At 36.6% G+C, this 17,935-nt stretch overlaps 1 protein-coding gene and 1 long non-coding RNA gene across 3 annotated transcripts; one reads left to right on the top strand and one right to left on the bottom strand.

Annotated features, from left to right (window-relative positions):
• Window positions 1–16: 16 nt before the first annotated feature.
• On the bottom strand, window positions 17–653 carry LOC135843175 (uncharacterized). Its single transcript, XR_010558248.1, has 2 exons — window positions 514–653; window positions 17–433 (listed from the first exon to the last, which is right to left on the bottom strand). It is a non-coding gene; the product is annotated as an uncharacterized LOC135843175 (long non-coding RNA).
• Window positions 654–957: 304 nt separating this feature from the next.
• l(3)72Ab (U5 small nuclear ribonucleoprotein l(3)72Ab) lies at window positions 958–17,221 on the top strand. 2 transcript variants are annotated; one of them, XM_065360950.1, is made up of 34 exons: window positions 958–1,092; window positions 1,447–1,527; window positions 1,741–1,904; window positions 1,965–2,136; window positions 2,205–2,397; window positions 2,464–2,621; window positions 2,698–2,944; window positions 3,022–3,339; window positions 3,404–3,597; window positions 3,669–3,824; window positions 3,897–4,067; window positions 4,221–4,391; window positions 4,502–4,798; window positions 4,875–5,117; window positions 5,203–5,432; window positions 5,514–5,670; window positions 5,764–5,870; window positions 5,945–6,044; window positions 6,173–6,320; window positions 6,450–6,960; window positions 7,033–7,150; window positions 7,227–7,377; window positions 7,453–7,625; window positions 7,930–8,049; window positions 8,125–8,337; window positions 8,419–8,667; window positions 8,850–9,052; window positions 9,149–9,524; window positions 9,616–9,703; window positions 9,812–10,089; window positions 10,241–10,417; window positions 10,508–10,750; window positions 15,310–15,433; window positions 15,529–15,776. In XM_065360950.1, exons 2-34 carry the CDS (start codon window positions 1,483–1,485, stop codon window positions 15,642–15,644), a joined length of 6,411 nt encoding a protein of 2,136 aa, XP_065217022.1. In that variant the 5' UTR covers window positions 958–1,092; window positions 1,447–1,482; the 3' UTR covers window positions 15,645–15,776. The 2 variants fall into 2 exon arrangements, with proteins under 2 accessions (XP_065217022.1, XP_065217023.1); XM_065360951.1 differs by lacking the exon at window positions 958–1,092 and adding an exon at window positions 15,859–17,221 and having other exon boundaries at window positions 1,334–1,527; window positions 15,529–15,669.
• The last annotated feature ends 714 nt before the right edge of the window (window positions 17,222–17,935 follow it).

Raw genomic sequence — 17,935 nt, 5'->3', positions numbered from 1 at the left:
GACAAACAAATTTAAATAAATTTCAAAGTATATTCTCAAACAAGAGCAAAAAAAACAGACGTACGTAACGAAAATGAAGTACGCTGCCGCTTCGCATTATTAAAAAAAGCTTAAAGAGTTAATAATACAAAAAATTATAACGATTAATACACCAACGTTCACTGAGTGATAAATCATGAAAAAAGTAGGTATAAACAATAGAAAATAGACAGTTATAAAATGAAAAATTATAAGCGTAATACATATTGTGGTTAAATGATTATCTCCATTTTATGATAAATGCTTGCAGGTTTTTTTCATGTTGAAAGATCGAAGTCGGGCCTCACTAATCCATCAGTCTATCACAAATATTGAGCGGCGCATAATGCCATACATGACCCCTGCGCTGAAGCGCAAGCTAAAAGAGCTGCCGGAGTGCCGATACCAAAGGTAACTGTAAAATTTGAATTTATTAAAAACAATGTCGAACTTGTATCGAAAAAATGATATTCGTGATTGATTGAGAAAACTTACCAGCGCCAAATTGAAACCCAGCACCCGCATAACATGCCATTGCTGCCAAATTGCAGCGCGTTTGGCAAGCGCCGTAGCTGTCACCGCCGAAAAATACATTTGATATAAATGATGCTAATAGAAAAGTTGATATCCCTATACCTATCCCAAACAGCACTATTTCCCTGGTGGTTGTGGGCCGACCAATGTTCGGCAATTTTTGTGATTTCAGAAGAGAAGAAAAGTGATCCATCTGTTATAGAATTGAAAGTTTGATGTAGAATAGAAATGAAAAATAACAGTATTGTTCTCAACTAGTGAAAATGCAGAGAGAATTGAAATAACTGTCACAATGATGAAGAAATTTGCTCAAATACCCGAATGCCGGTAGAATTTTGATTATTTTTGATAAATTTTGTGTTTGATCTTATCACTTGTTTATAATTTTTAAATTTTTCATTGAAGGGGGAGGGAGTGAAAACACAAAACAAAGAACCAATGAGAAACTCTGATTCGAATGCTTTGTTTCTATTGGTCGGAAATGAAACAAACCTAGCTTATAAGAACCTTGCGTGTTGAATTTCCAGTTTCAACTTTCATGTAAGTTTTAAATTCAGTTTTTTCTCCACAAAAGCATGTTACGTAAAATATAGTATATTTATTATATATTTTTCATCAAATATTCGAAATCAAATAATTTATATTTTATGTCAGTCGCTTTTTCGATGAAAAAATAGATATTTAAAAATTACAAAGTTCCAAAATTGATTGAACACCGAGTATCATCCTGACCTTGCTACTGCGATCTTGATATTTTGGATAACAACTCTTTTTTTTTCGTCGCTGATCTTTGCGTATCCGCGTGCATTTTTATGAGAAAGTTTTATTATAATTGAAATAATTTATAAAAAAATGTATGTTTTTAGTTCATTTCATTTTATTATAATTAACTAGATACTTCAATTGTGACGGTATCGAATTTTCATCGTAATGGCGGACGCAGCGGCACGTCAGCTGCAGTACGAATACAAAGCGGTAAGCATATCAGAATCTTATTATTTCTTAAGATGGTGAAATATATCCAATCTATTCGTACGATATTTGTATTCTAAACACTTTCGATATGATTGCTGTCACAACTGTTTGCACACCAGACAGATATTTCATGTGTTAGATGTAAACACCGACCGTCAAACACCCACCGACTACTATCACTCGAATGTTTACGAATTTCTCTTATTTTCGCAGAATTCCAATCTTGTACTGCAAGCTGATGTCAGATTAATCGACCGTCGTAACAGAGATGAAGCGACCGGCGAAGTACTCTCGTTGGTTGGTAAAATCGATGGCACCCGAATGGGTGATAAGTTTCAAAGAACGAAGCCGGTCAAGGCTGAAGAAAGAAAAGTGAAGTGAGTACATTTTTGATATTCAATTCATTTAGAAAGATTTCATCATGAGATTCATTTTAGGCGAGAAAAACGTGACGAGTCACAGTATGATTTCGCCAAAATGAAAGGAGCTTCGTTACTTTCGGACGGTGTCGATGACATGGTTGGCATTAAATACCGACCGAAAACACAAGCCACTCGGACCACTTACGAATATATTTTATCATTGATTCAAGAAGCCCTCGGAGATGCGGTGAGTTATTTTCTGTTCTATGCGTTGGTCGTGATTGATGAGTGTATTAATCGTGTTATTCGTTTCAGTCGCACGAAATTTTATGCGGTGCTGCCGACGAGGTGTTAGAAGTTTTGAAAAATGATCGATACAAAGATCGCGAGAAGAAAATCCAAACCGAAGATTTGCTCGGACCTTTGAGCGAAGAAAAGTTCTCGTTGTTTGTTAATTTATCGAAGAAAATCACCGATTTTGGAAACGAAGGCAAAACTCAAGTCACCGGTAAGAAACCCTTGTTCTGTTCGCATCGTTGATTCGTGGTCTAATTTTTTTAATGTTTTCATGCAGAGGAAACTACTGTCGATGAAACGTATGGAATCAACGTACAGTTCGAAGAAAGCGAAGAAGAAGATGACGAAGACGTCTACGGTGAAATCAGAGAAGACGATGAAATGGAGGAAGAAGGCGAAGAAGCCAAACTTAGCACCGCCATTCATGCCGAAAACGTAATAATTCGATTCATAATTACCTATTTATTCGTTAATTGGAGAAATTTTTTCTGACCTGTCTTCATTTTTTCAGTTAACTAGTCGAGAAGAAACGAAGAAAGAAAAAACCCTTCATCCTCTGGATATCGACGCGTACTGGTTACAAAGATGTTTGTCCAGACATTTCGACGATGCTATGGTCACTCAATCCAAATCGAAAGACGTGCTGAATATTTTAAAAACTGCTGAAACAACTCACGAATGTGAAACCGATCTCGTAAATTTGCTCGGTCCCGAATGCTTCGATTTTATCAAAATCTTGAAGAAACATCGTCAAATGAGTAAGTTCTTTCGTTACTCAATTTCCTCGATGTGTTTATTTTCACAGTCCACTAATCATGGTATGTTTTTTTTACAGTTTTATATTGTACTCTCCTGGCATCCTCTCAAAGTGAAGACGAACGTCAGAAAATCCGAGAGAAGATGCGTTCAGACGAATCATTGGCTCGTATTCTACGACAGCTGGATCAAGAAGATGACGAAGAGCAGAATTTCAGTTCGAGAACTACTCGACGTAGCGAACAATTGCAAGAAAGCTCCGAATCTGTCGATGGCCAAATCGCCGGTCATCGTAAGACATTAGATTTGGATGATTTGGTATTTCAGGACGGATCTCATTTCATGTCCAATAAACGATGCCAGCTGCCTGATGGGTCTTTCCGTAAACAAAGAAAAGGTAATTGAACCCGTCTTTGTGGTGTTTTACAACGTTGTAATTTTTTTTTCTCGTTCTGTTTCAGGTTACGAAGAAGTTCACGTACCTGCTTTGAAACCGAAAGCTTTTGAAGCTAACGAAAAACTCGTACAGATTGAGAAATTACCCCCTTATGTACAGCCAGCGTTTTCCGATTTTAAGACGTTGAATCGTATTCAAAGCCAACTTCATAAATCTGCCCTAGAGTCAGATGAAAATCTGTTACTTTGCGCTCCTACCGTAAGCTTTTTTAAATACTTTGTTGTGTAAATTGATTTTTGGACGTTTTATAACCGTGTTTTTTAACGCAGGGTGCTGGTAAAACCAACGTGGCGTTGTTGTGTATGATGCGAGAGATTGGTAAACATATTAATAGCGATGGAACCATTAACGCTGATGAATTTAAAATTATCTACGTCGCTCCTATGAGGTCACTTGTACAGGAAATGGTTGGAAATTTCTCCAAAGTGAGTGCTATTTTTTGAATATTGAAAATGAGAATATTGTGAATATTATTTTAATTCCAAATCTCGTTCCAGCGATTAAGTTCGTATAATCTAACCGTGTCTGAACTTACCGGAGATCATCAGTTGACCAGAGAGCAAATTCATGCCACTCAGGTGATCGTGTGTACTCCTGAGAAATGGGATATTATTACAAGAAAAGGTGGCGAGAAGACTTTCACTCAGTTAGTTCGTCTTATGATTATCGTAAGTGTCGAGAAACATGTTTCAAGTATTTTTTTCCATTATAAGGCTCTCGTAGTTTTTTTCCCCGATTATGGTTACGTTTTTTTCCATCAGTCTTTGAAAAAAAAGCTATTAACAAAATATTTTGTTAAGAAAACGTTATTTTTTGTCTAGGATGAAATTCATTTGTTGCACGACGAACGTGGTCCAGTTCTAGAAGCATTGATTGCCAGAACTATGAGAAATATCGAAGCAACAAGAGATAACGTGAGAATCGTTGGTCTCAGTGCCACTTTACCGAATTACAAAGACGTCGCTAGATTTTTACGTATCAAGCTGGCTACAGTAAGTTGAAATCTTCTGCGAACTATTTTCCATCCTTAAAACGGAATATCTGCCTTGAAATATCCGGTATATTTACTTCGAAATATTAATTAGCGGTGTGCATTTTGCAGGGATTATTTTATTTCGACAATAGTTACCGTCCGGTCGCTCTAGAACAACAGTACATCGGTATCACCGAGAAAAAGGCGTTGAAAAGGTTCCAAGTTATGAACGAAATTGTCTACGAGAAAGTAATGGAACACGCTGGTCGTAATCAAGTTCTCGTATTCGTTCATTCGCGTAAAGAAACCGGTAAAACTGCCCGAGTTATTAGAGATATGTGTCTGGAAAAAGATACATTGGGCAATTTCCTCAGAGAAGGATCCGCTTCGATGGAAATTCTTCGAACTGAAGCTGAGCAAGTCAAAGTAGGTTCAACTTTTCTTGAATCTGATCGCCGATGCTCCGGATTTATGACTGATTCGTTTTGTATTCGTGTTCTAGAATCAAGAACTGAAAGATTTGTTACCGTATGGCTTCGCTATCCATCATGCCGGAATGACTCGAGTTGACAGAACCCTAGTCGAGGATTTGTTCGCCGATAGACATATCCAAGTTTTGGTTTCAACTGCTACGTTAGCTTGGGGTGTGAATTTACCGGCTCATACCGTTATTATCAAAGGTACCCAGGTTTACAATCCGGAAAAAGGCAGATGGGTCGAATTGGGAGCTTTGGATGTGCTACAAGTACGTTGATGATACTTTTCTAACCTGTAATTGAACCAATTGCTGATCATATTGGAACCTGTGATTAATTTCGATTTATTTTCAGATGTTGGGACGTGCTGGTCGACCTCAGTACGATACCAAAGGAGAAGGTATCTTAATCACGAATCATAGCGAGTTGCAATACTATTTATCCTTACTGAATCAGCAGCTCCCTATCGAATCGCAATTGGTCTCCAAATTACCAGACTTGTTGAATGCCGAATTAGTTCTGGGCACTATTCAGAATGTTCGAGATGCTGTGGATTGGATGAAGTACACGTATTTCTATATAAGGTACGTGTGTTTGAATCAATTACAGAAAAAATGATCGATTTTAGGCCGAGTTCGAGTAATTTATGATTTTTTTCATTCTAGATTGAAGAAAGCTTCTCCTTTATATGGTCTCTCCGAAGATAAAGCTAACGACGAACGTGAAGTTGAACAACATTTAGCTGATCTCATCCATACAGCTGCTTTCATCTTAGAAAAGTCCAATTTAATCAAATACGACAGAAAATCTGGTCTATTACAGGTATTTGATGACTCGTTGAATCACGAATGCATTCTCGAAGGGTTATTATTCGTACGAAATTTAATCGAATGATTTTTTCGACTCATTTTTCAGAGCACCGAACTTGGTAGAATTGCTAGTCATTATTATTGTACCCACGAAAGTATGTCGACGTATGATCAACTGCTTAAACCGACTTTGAGCCGAATTGAGTTGTTCAGGTGAGTTATTTTCATTGCACAGATTGAAAATTAGCAATGTTCTGTTACTAATTAAGATTTATTTCGTGCTTTAGGGTATTCTCGTTGTCTTCTGAGTTCAAAAATATTACCGTTAGAGAAGAAGAGAAGCTCGAATTGCAGAAATTGATGGAAAGGGTGCCAATACCCATTAAGGTGAGTTGCTTTTACAGTCACTACCCATTTTTTAAAGCGAAGATTGCGTACTTAAATCGATTTACGATTCAGTTATCGACTGAAAATTATTCTGTGAATGTATCTGATGATTTGATTTTTGTTTCTAGGAAAGTATCGAAGAACCTAGTGCCAAAGTTAACGTATTGTTGCAAGCGTATATTTCTCAGCTGAAATTGGAAGGATTTGCTCTGATGGCCGATATGTTGCACGTGACTCAGTCTGCCGCACGTCTGATGAGAGCTATTTTTGAAATAGGTAAATTGAAATCGAACTCGTCAATTGAGAAATTCAAGATTTTTGCGTCAACTTTTCAACGATTTGCGCTTGTCTTGTTTATTTTACGAAAGACGTGTTTTTAAAATTACGTTTTTTCATGTTTTTCAGTACTTCACCGTGGCTGGGCCCAGTTGGCAGATAAAACTCTTTCTCTGTGCAAAATGATCGACCGAAGAATGTGGCCATCGATGTCACCTCTGCGACAATTTCGTAAAATACCCGAAGAAATCATCAAGAAAATCGAAAAGAAAAGCTTCCCTTGGGAAAGATTATACGATCTGGGACCAAACGAAATCGGCGAATTGATTCGTGTTCCTAAATTAGGCAAAACTATCCACAAATACGTCCATCAGTTCCCTAAGCTGGAACTTTCCACTCATATTCAACCTATCACGAGGTCCACGTTGAGAGTCGAATTGACCATTACGCCAGATTTCCAGTGGGATGACAAATTACACGGTGCTTCGGAAGCGTTCTGGGTTTTGGTCGAAGATGTCGGCTCCGAGGTGATCTTACATAACGAGTTTTTCCTTCTGAAAGCAAAGTTCTCGGGTGATGAACATATGCTCAAGTTCTTCGTACCCGTTTACGAGCCTTTATCGCCGCATTACTTCTTGAGGTGAGTTACACGAAATGTGTAAAATTTGAATTAGAAGATTGAACGCAGCTGATAATTTTTTTCCCTTTGTAGAGTCGTCTCTGATCGTTGGATAGGTTCAGAAACCGAGTTACCTGTCAGTTTTAAGCATCTCATTTTACCCGAAAAGAACTTGCCTCCTACCGAGTTATTGGATTTGCAACCTTTACCGGTACGTTCTCTTATTTTTTTCTGAACTTGAGAATCTGTTGCGATATTAACTAATTACCTGTTTATGACGTTTATAGATTACGGCTTTGAGAAACAGCTCATTCGAGAGTTTATACACGAGTGAAAATTTCACCCAGTTCAAGCAATTCAATCCTATACAAACTCAGGTTTTCAACGCTGTGTACAATACGGACGATAATGTGTTCGTAGGAGCTCCTACTGGATCAGGTAAGTTGAAGAATTTAATTCGATTGTGTCTGAAAATGAAATCGAATCGTTCACGTTGTGTTTTTTCTCTCGTAGGTAAAACAACGATCGCCGAGTTTGCTATCATGAGGATGCTGTCTCAAAATAGCGAAGGCAGATGCGTTTATTTGGTACCGAAAGAACCTTTGGCTGAAATCGTTTACGCAGATTGGTCCAATAAGTTCCCCAAAGTTGTTTCCCTGACCGGGGAAACCGGAGCTGATTTGAAGGTAATTTTACCTGGTTGAAGAAAGCGTGGAAATTTATGATTTGTGCCCCATTTTGACCAGGATTCGGTGTTTAATATCGTTTTTGGTTTGCTGGTATCAGCGAATGGAGTACTTTTGAAGGGCAGTGACCTTAAATTATTTTTTTGCTCTTTTGAAATCCATTTTATAAAAATCAAATCTCTTTAAAACGATATTTAATTTTGAAAAAAGGCCAAAAAATCATAATATTCATGTTTTCTGTCATTGATAATGTTTCCAAAATTGAATGAAAATGTGTAGTAACTGGTGCCTTTGTTTATCGTAGTTGCTGGCGAAAGGTCAAATCATCATTACAACCGCAGAAAAATGGGACGTACTGTCACGCAGATGGAAACAACGTAAAAACGTCACCAATATTCAACTGTTTATCGCCGATGAATTACAGGTTCGGAATTGCAAATCATTAAAATCTAAAAATTACACGATTTTAGATTCTTATGTCCTCTTTTTTATTGTGCAGTTGGTAGGAGGCGAAGACGGGCCTGTTTTGGAAGTCGTATGTTCTCGTATGAGATACATTTCGGAACAAATCGATAAAGCTATCCGTATCATCGGATTGTCAGCTTCGTTAGCCGATGCTCGAGATGTGGCTCAGTGGCTCGGTTGCAACGCCAATGCAACTTTCAATTTCCATCCTAGCGTTAGACCGGTTCCTTTGGAATTGCATGTTCAAGTGAGTGCATTTTTTTTGGCAGTGTTTGGACGACTGAAGCGGATTGTTCGATTATTACACGTTTATTAATTTTTTCGCCAGGGTTTTAACATAACTCACAACTTGACTCGGATCATTGCGATGGGCAAACCTGTCTATAATGCGATTTCTCGATACAGTCCGGATAAACCAGTCGTAGTATTCGTTCCTACTCGCAAACAAGCCAAATTAACCGCCATCGATATCCTCAGCTTTGCTGCATCAGACAAGAAAGCTGATAGATTTGCTTTCAGTTACGAAGATGATATGAAAAAATTATTGGAAGATTTATGGAACAAACTCGAAGATAAGGTAAAATAATTACGTAAAAAATACGCAATTTTAAGTGTAAATATTTGCTTTATTGTCTGAGTGGTTGGATTTTTCCATTCTAAAGTCTTTCAGACTTGAAGTAGACGTTTAAATAAATATTTACCATCTACTAACCACCGGTGTAGTAATCATTCGTTTTTTTTTTGCGAATTTTTTTGTAGACTTTGAAGGAAATCGTACCCCAAGGTGTTGCGTACCTGCACGAAGGACTTACAGCCAACGACAGAAGCACCGTCGAATTATTATTCAACAGCGGAGCTATTCAAGTAGCTGTAGCGGCCAAAAACTTGTGCTGGTCTTTGAATATTTTTTCGCATCTTGTAATCATAATGGATACCCAATACTACGACGGAAAAATACACTCGTAAGTTATCCCCACGCGAGCTATGCTATCGAACTTGCCAGCTCCAATACCAATTCACTTACGTGTGTTGTTTTTTTTTTTTTTTTTGATATCCAGGTACGAAGATTACCCTATCACCGATGTCCTTCAAATGATCGGCCGAGCCAATCGTCCTCTAGAAGACAGCGACTCGAAATGCGTCCTCATGTGTCAAACGTCGAAAAAAGATTTCTTCAAGAAATTCCTCAACGAAGCTCTGCCCGTGGAGAGTCACTTGGATCACAGACTCCACGATCATTTTAACGCCGAAATCGTCACGAAAACTATTGAAAACAAACAAGACGCCGTAGATTATCTAACGTGGACACTGCTGTACAGAAGGCTAACCCAGAATCCGAATTATTACAATTTACAAGGTGTTACTCATCGACATTTGTCGGATCATTTGTCCGATTTGGTGGAAAATACGTTAACCGATTTGCAACAGTCGAAGGTATGCGTCTAGTTTTTTTACGAAGAAATGTACGATAGTCGATAATCGAAACGATTTTGTTATCTGTGATTGTTTTTTTGCTTGTTTATAGTGTATCAGTATCGAAGACGAAATAGACTGTTTACCTTTGAATTTGGGAATGATCGCGGCCTACTATTATATCAACTACACTACCATTGGTGAGTGGAATGATCACTGAGTGGATTTTTCTTGCTGTACTGCAGCAGTGTCATCAAATTTCGAGCCTTTAGCTTATTTTACATTGATAATTTTCTGTTTTGTTTCAGAATTATTCTCGTTATCGCTGAACAGCAAGACTAAAATACGAGGATTATTAGAAATCATCGGCAGCGCTGCCGAATACGAAGTTGTACCGGTGCGTCGTAAAGAAGACGAGTTGCTTCGTACGTTGGCTCAACGATTACCAAATAAATTACTCGCTGCTGGCCAAGGAATCAAGTACAATGATCCGCACGTCAAAACGAATCTTCTGCTGCAAGCTCATCTGTCCAGAATACAGCTCGGAGCTGAATTACAGCAGGATACCGAAATGATATTGAGCAAGGTGAGTTCTCGAAGTGGAATCTCCAACTTTTTTTTTTAGTAAAAATTTTACGTTCCTCATCCTCGTCTTTTTCCTCCTGTTCCTTTTCTTCTCTCATCGAGATTGAAAAATTTTAGCGATAAATTCAACGATTTCAATTTTTTTATTATAGGCTATCAGATTGATCCAAGCTTGCGTCGATGTACTCAGCTCGAACGGTTGGTTATCGCCTGCGGTAGCTGCTATGGAATTGGCACAAATGGTCACCCAAGCCATGTGGAGTAAAGAGTCGTATTTGAAACAATTACCATATTTCACTCCTGAAATAATCAAACGATGCAACGATAAGGTAAAATTCGCGAGTCGTTGTTCGCCAATTGCACCCTTAATATCTTGTTAGACTCGTGTATCGCTAATTTGACCAATTCGATGATTACAGGGCGTAGAAACCGTGTTCGATATAATGGAATTGGAAGATCGCGATCGTAACAAATTGCTTCAGCTGAACGACGCTCAAATGGCCGAAGTTGCCCGATTTTGTAATCGTTACCCGAATATCGAGCTGCATTACGAAATCGAGAATAAAGATCGTATTTCGCCCGGCTCAACTGTACACGTCGTGGTGAACTTGGAAAGAGAAGACGAAGTCACCGGGCCTGTTATCGCTCCTTATTTCCCGCAGGTATGGTTTTTTTCATACTCAATCGGCTACTGTTATATCATAAGATCGTGTAATCGTATGCTTTCTCGGAAACGAGGTAAACAAGGGCCCAAGGGGTATTCCCAGGTTAAATAGGCGAAATGGGCCTGTTCCCAGATTTGGGAAATTATGATGGATTATTGTTGGGTATCTCCAAAAAAATTTTCGGTTCAGAATTTCCGCCCCTCAACCCATCCCCTTGGACAGTATAGCCAAAAAACGCGTTTTTGGCGGGAAAAAATCGACCCAAGGTGTCTGCCAGGTCCTACCAGTCCTACTTTTTTTTCAATAAGACTTTTTTCAAATTTTCAATTTTTTCCGGAATTTTGAACAAATTTTGTAGAAAAGGGCTCATTTGTTGACTTTTTTAGATTTTGAATTACCCTACACATTTTTGAGCATAGAAAATCTGAGTTCAAGTTCAAATTCAAGAAATGTTCAAAGTTTGACTCTGGAAAATAAACTCCGCTCTCCACGATTGAATTTTTGAAAACTTTTGGCATCGCTTCACTCAGGCTGTTTGCCTTTCTCTTTCAATTTTGAATTTTTCCAAGAAAAAAAGAATTATCATTCGAAATTGTTACAAAAATTTGGCTAAAAATTTGAATGTAAATTTTGACCAGCCCCCCCCCCCTCACCATGAAAAATTCCATAAGTGCTCGAAAAATGACCTGCTGAAAGTCCTACTTTTTCATTTTGAAATTTTGTTAGTCGCCGTGCATCCATGAGTAGTGGGGGAGGGGGGAAGAAAATTCTGATACCACGCGGAATGTGTAGGGGAAGCATGGGCCTGTCAATAAGATTTTTTTCAAAATTTTTCATTACCGATTTTGAGTTGGACTTCTGAACAATTTTTGGGTAATTTTCCCATTCTTGGTAAATTTGTGTAAGTTTGACTTGCGATATTTTCATTTTGAAAGATTTTTTTTTCATCAAGTACATTTTGGAAACCTATTTAAATAGAAAAGAATGTTAACTGAATTTCTCTGACCTCAATTTGAATTTTTTTGGTATTTTTTTATTCACAGAACTTATGACTAAAATCTTTGCTATAATTAGGGTGTCTATACTAGGTAGTGAAAGTAGTGATTTTGAAAGTCGGTAGTAAAAGTAGTGAAAAAGTAGTGATTTTCAGCAATTTTTCTTAAAAGGTACCTAGTGAAAAATGAAAAAAAGCGGAAAATCCGATTTTCTGCTCGAAAAAAATTTTGTAAAAAATGGCTCATTTGTTGACTTTTTTAGAACTTGAATTAGGTACATATTTTTGAACGCTTTTGCCCTCGCTTCGTTCGGGCTATATTTGCTTTTCTTTTTCGATATGAAAAACTTATTGTTCATATTCAGGAAATGTTCGAAGTTTCAATCAGAAAAATACTCCCTTACCTCCATTAAAAAACTTTTTTTTACTTCTTGAAACATGAATTTTTGAACGCTTTCTTAGCCTCATTTCACTCGGGCTCGTTTGCTTTTTTTTCAAGTTTGCATTTTTTTATTTTTTTAAATAATCATTCAAGTTTTAAATATTTTAAGCAAAAATAATAAACTTCTTCATTCATTACCCAAGAAAACAACGTTTTTATACCCCTCGAAATACTAATTTTTGATTGCTTTTCTGAAAAATTGGTATATTTTTTTCCAAATGTTGTTCATATTTTCCAATAGTTTTTTTTTAAATTTTTTATTTTGAAAAAAGTTTTTTATTCATCCAATTTTATTACAGTATCAAGAACCTTAATAGTCGGGGGGCCCGCATAAGGATCACTTGCACCCCCTTGCCGATGCTCCGGGACAACTTTTTTCTCAAAGGGGAGTCCTAAAGAACATTTCTAGCCCTTGTCCTGAAAAAAAAGTGGCCATAGTTACAAAATGGCGGCCATTTTGAGTGACAGGTCAGCCGAAATCGCAGATTTTGCGTTCCAACATAAGACTAGCACAAAAAATTTTAAACCGTACAAAGGTAGATTGAAAGAGCAGGCAAAAATTCATCACTTGTTGTCAAAACTTCAAGTGCAAGTGCCTTTTCGGATTTTTGGTGAATTTTCATATATCAAACTTTGGTCAAAAATGTGGGGGAAAAATCAAAATTTTACCAAATTGACCTAGAACGCTGAAATTTGGAATATACTTTATTTTCGACCTACCAAATCGATTGGAAACTGTTTCAAACCGTTTTGAGCAGTTCTGGAGCATCCAGCAAATTTTTGAAAAACGAAATTCCCACATAATTTCATCAAAATGAAGTTGGAAAGCCGAAATTAATTCTGCAAACTAATTTCAATACGCTATGAAGTCGACTGCAGGTGAATTTCAAGTCGTTTTGTGCCTCTAGCGATTTTTTGAAAATTACTGGAGCCTCCAGCAGATTTTTGAAAGTCGAAATTCCCACAGAATTTCATCAAAATGGAATTGGAAAGCCGAAATTAATTCTGCAAACTAATTCAATACGCTATGAAGTCAATTGAAGGTAAATTTCAAGTCGTTTTGGAGCCTCCAGCGATTTTTCGAAAATTACTGGAGCCTCCAGTAGATTTTTGAAACTCGAAATTCCCACAAAATTTCATCAAATGGAGTGGGAAAGCCGAAATTAATTCTGCAAACTAATTTCAATACGCTATGAAGTCGACAGCAGGTAAATTTCAAGTCGTTTTGGAGCCTCCAGCAATTTTTTGAAAATAACTAGAGCCTCCAGTAGATTTTTGAAACTTTGAATTTCCCCAAAATTTCATCAAATGGGGTCAGCAAGCCGAAATTTACTCTGCAAACTAATTTTAATACAATAATACGAAGTGGACTGCATGGTGGTTTCAAGTGGTTCTGAAGCTTCTAGCTACTTTTTGGAAATTTCAGTTCTCCGAAAAACGCCATGAAACCTTTCAAGAAGTCACTGGAGGCTCCAAAATTACGTGGGCTCACCTTAAGTCGTCTTCAGAGGGTGTTAAAATTGGAGTGCATAGTCAATTTCAGCTTTTCATCTTCATTTTGATGAAATTTAAAGTTTTAAAAATTTACTGGAGGCTCCAGTAATTTTCAAAAAAATTCTGGAGGCTCCAAAACGAATTGAAATTTACCTGAAATCGACTTCACAGCGTATTAAAATTAGTATGCTGAATTAATTTCGGCTTTCCAACAGGGGAATGCAAGTGATCCTTACGCGGGCCCCCCGACTATAAGGCTGAAAATAAAAGCAAAAATATTGAAAGACAAAATTATATTCTCGACATTCGCTTGCTTGAAAATAATCTTGGGATGTTTGAAGACATTGGAAAAGCGAAAAATGTTGTTGTAAAATTTTGCCTCGTCCTCCCCCCCTCCCTCTTGAAAAATCCCAAGTGTTTAAAAAACGTCCTGCCAAAGTCCTGCATTTTTATTTTGAAATTTTGTTGGACTAGACACTCTGAAAAATCACTGCTAAAAATACGAGTTAAAAAAAAATCCTTCGTCTTTCATTTATTTGAAAGAATTTTTATTCTCAAAATAGTTGATTTGTTAATTTTTCGAGTTCGCTCATTTTGTATTTTTAACATGTATACCTACCTACATGAGAAATTGTAAATAGTTATAAAATCATTGAATTGATTTCAAATTGATGAAAACGTGTACTTACTGCAATGTAAAAAATTACCACGTTCAATGAAAAATGAAAAATCGTTTTTGTAGGAGAAGGGGGAGGTTTAAAAATATTTTGGCATTTTTTTAAAAGGCAGTGAAAAAGGTAGTGAAAAGGTAGTGTTTTTCCGCCAAAAAATTCCGGTAGACGACGCTCGACATTTTTTGTTCTGTACATTTTTCGCAAATTTTGCATATTTTGCAAAAAAAAAAAAAAAAACGCGAAAAACACCGGTTTTTCAGAGTTTTTAGCAGGCCAAATTTTAATTTTATGGATTGGTAGGAAGAAAGTTCTTATATGTACCTATGTATAAAGACACATTTTGGCGAAAACAGTTCGATCAACCCTTCAATGCGGAGCTGTGGCGGTTCAAAGTTTTCTTTGTCAATTTTACCCCTACAGTACCTCTACGATGAAAAACTTTGAAAAAAAAAACGTGTTGATAGACCCTATTATGCTTCCCGGATATCGATTTTTCCAGCTTTTCGGCTAGACTGTCGGTGTGTGGTGGGTTGAGGGGCGGAGATTCCGCTCGTAAACTTTGTTTGGAGATACCCAATAGTAATCCATCATAATTTTGCAAATCTGGGAACAGAGCCATTTCCCTTATTTTACCTGGGAATATGCTTTGCGCCGTGTCTGTCTGGTTCGTATCGATCACAACATCTCGTAATCCGCCGCTGGAGGCTGGCATGAGCTTATTCCAGCAGATACGTTCATTGTGCACCACGATTTCCATCGTGATGGATAGTTAGATTTATTCGCGAGGTAGCAGTCGTCGGATTATTGTTAGTCACAATGTAACCGATACGCGAATATTTTCTGTTTGTATTCGATTCATATTCGTGGAAATTGTTTTTGAAAAGATGAAATGAACTTTGAATCGAATTTTTAAAAAAAAAGTACTATATTTTCTTTCTTTTTCTCAACGCAGAAACGAGAAGAAGGATGGTGGGTTGTTATTGGCGACCCCAAGACGAATTCGTTACTTTCTATTAAACGACAAACGCTGCATCAGAAAGCTGCAGTCAAGCTGGATTTCGTCGCTCCCAATCCTGGTTAGTATCTTATACTTTATTGAGTCTTTGATTCGTGTTGCTAATGAGTAGAAAATGTGTTCTTACAACGTATTGTGTTTTTGGTGTTCATACAGGCGAATATTCGTATACGTTGTACTTCATGAGTGATTCGTATTTGGGTTGCGACCAAGAGTATAAATTCGATATCTCTGTTTCGGAGTACCGTTCCGGTAGCGAAGACTCTGACTAAACACTTCCCTATTTTATTTGAATTGGTAAATTTCTATTTTTTTTATGTTACGTGTGTGTATTTTTTTCGCTTTTTTTTTTTTTTTGTAGATTTAAATTTTGTATGTAATGTAATAAAGGATTTTTTCGTGTACGGGTCCTTTTTTGTTCTTTCGCTCGCGTATTTCCACCAATAAGTATTTGTGTGCTATTGATTTTTGGTACATTTTGTTTAGATTTATACTACTGTGGATCGAAGTCGTCGCTCGTCGCCGAAGGAGATCCTTGAAGTTATTCGCGAGTCCAGGTTCGACTTTTTGGTATTGATTTTCGTGTGTGATTCGTCTCAACACGAGGATTGTTCGTGTCGCTCGAAATGCAATATTACGTATCCAGATGAATATCCATTGTACTTGCAACTTCCTCGTAGGATTTTTTTTGACTGTGTTATGATTATTGAAATGACGTGAGCGACGAACGTAGAGCTGAAACGGTCTTATTTTGAATTAAGGGTTTTTCTCGTTGGGTTCAGGGTACTGTTTTGCGACGTTCGGCCTTAATAATCCCAAGACCCTCCATTCCTTATCGGCCAGATCTTAACTCATAATTAAAATGAAATTTATATATTTTTTCAATTAAAATTTTATTTAAAATTTTAAAATTTATTCTTATTAAAATTAAATTATTACAAAATTAAAACCCAAAAAATGAATTTTAAGTATCTACTATTTTTAGGGAAAACCTCCTTTGGTTTCCCAAGTACATGACGTTGGAAGTAAACGTGAAAATTGAAAGGTCTATTACAAATTTGACTAGTGCATTTACATCGCAAAAACCAAGGTGATGAGTGTTTTAAAATTTTGAATAAAAAAAATTACTTATTTTTAAAAGTGATTGGATTTCGGTATAACAAACGATTTTATTTGTGATTTTTGTGGGGATTTACTAAACGTACCTCTAATGTAACGAAAACCTAATTTATTAATAATCAAAAATGAAAACTAAAAACAAAAACGAAATCATTTCGTTTTTACAACCCTGTTTTATTCTACGTTAACGAGAACATATCTCAGCATATACAATATACAATATACATACCTAGTTGAGAGTGTTTTGATTGCGAGTTTGATGAACTCAAAGTTTGTTCATTTTCAGTTACATACATTCAAATCCTATACTCAATTTGAAATAGATAACAAAAATCTAGTGTATTTTCCAGCACTTTGTGGTATAGGTTTTGATTGTAGGAATTACAGAAGGGGATTTTTAATGAGATTTGACATGTAGGAATAGGATAGGTAACAAAAATAGTATACTCATGGGAATTTCAGGGAAGTAGGATCGTTACAGGAATTAAAATAGGATCCTACCTAACCACATAATATTAATTTATCAAAAAGAACTCGTTTCTCATTATCGAAAATCTGGGGAATATTTACAGAGATAGGTATCAACCTATCTAATCGAAAGAATAAAGATTTGGGAATTGGGAATATATCCCTTTTTGAGAAGTTACAAAATTCTAAATGATAACAAAAAGAAACACTAATTATTAAATTAAGATGGTACCTAGGTAATTAAATATTTTAAATCATTCGATCAATTCATTGATCACTTTGATTACTTACTTAATTTTGAAAGTGATGTAGAACACCATTACTTATCATTGTAACAAAGTGTTCTTCCTTAAACGTTGAAGCACCACTGTTGTATTCTGTTTTCATCATAGATTCTCTATTTGAAAAAAAAAAAAAAAATACAGGATGACCAAATGGAACTGAAATAGATAACAAAATCTAAAGTTTCTATGATGTGAAAATAACACAAGTGCTATGCATCTGAACTGTGCCACATGTGTGATGAATGTCTGGTGGCATTCAAGGTCATAATGTCACCATTCACTTATTTAACATATGTACCCAAAGCAATTACTTACAATATTTATTTTAAATAATAATCTTGATACAAATTTGTTTAATTCTGGAGCTCATATCATTTTTACACTTATGTGTGAGAACAAACAACTTTTCTGTAAATAGAAAATCCTGGACATTGAAAAATCAGAATTGTGAAAGTACACAGGATTTTGTCCATAATTATAAAATGGATCGAAAGTGGTCCAAAAAGTCACCCTTGATGTAAAAACTCTCCATACAAATTTTTGACCACCCATCCCCTCCCCTTTCAGAGAAACCGCCCCCTAAACATCAAAAATTCAAAGATTTATTTCCCAAAGGGGGGGGGGGTCGACGAAAAATGTTGAAATTTACACAGATTGTGTACATCATGTAGCCGTACACACTAGTGGTCTGC

This window comes from Planococcus citri, chromosome 4, assembly GCF_950023065.1.
Source record: "Planococcus citri chromosome 4, ihPlaCitr1.1, whole genome shotgun sequence".
Lineage (NCBI taxonomy): Eukaryota > Metazoa > Arthropoda > Insecta > Hemiptera > Pseudococcidae > Planococcus > Planococcus citri.
The sequence above is the reverse complement of the archived record's forward strand: the minus strand, read 5'-3'. Positions and strand labels throughout refer to the sequence as shown.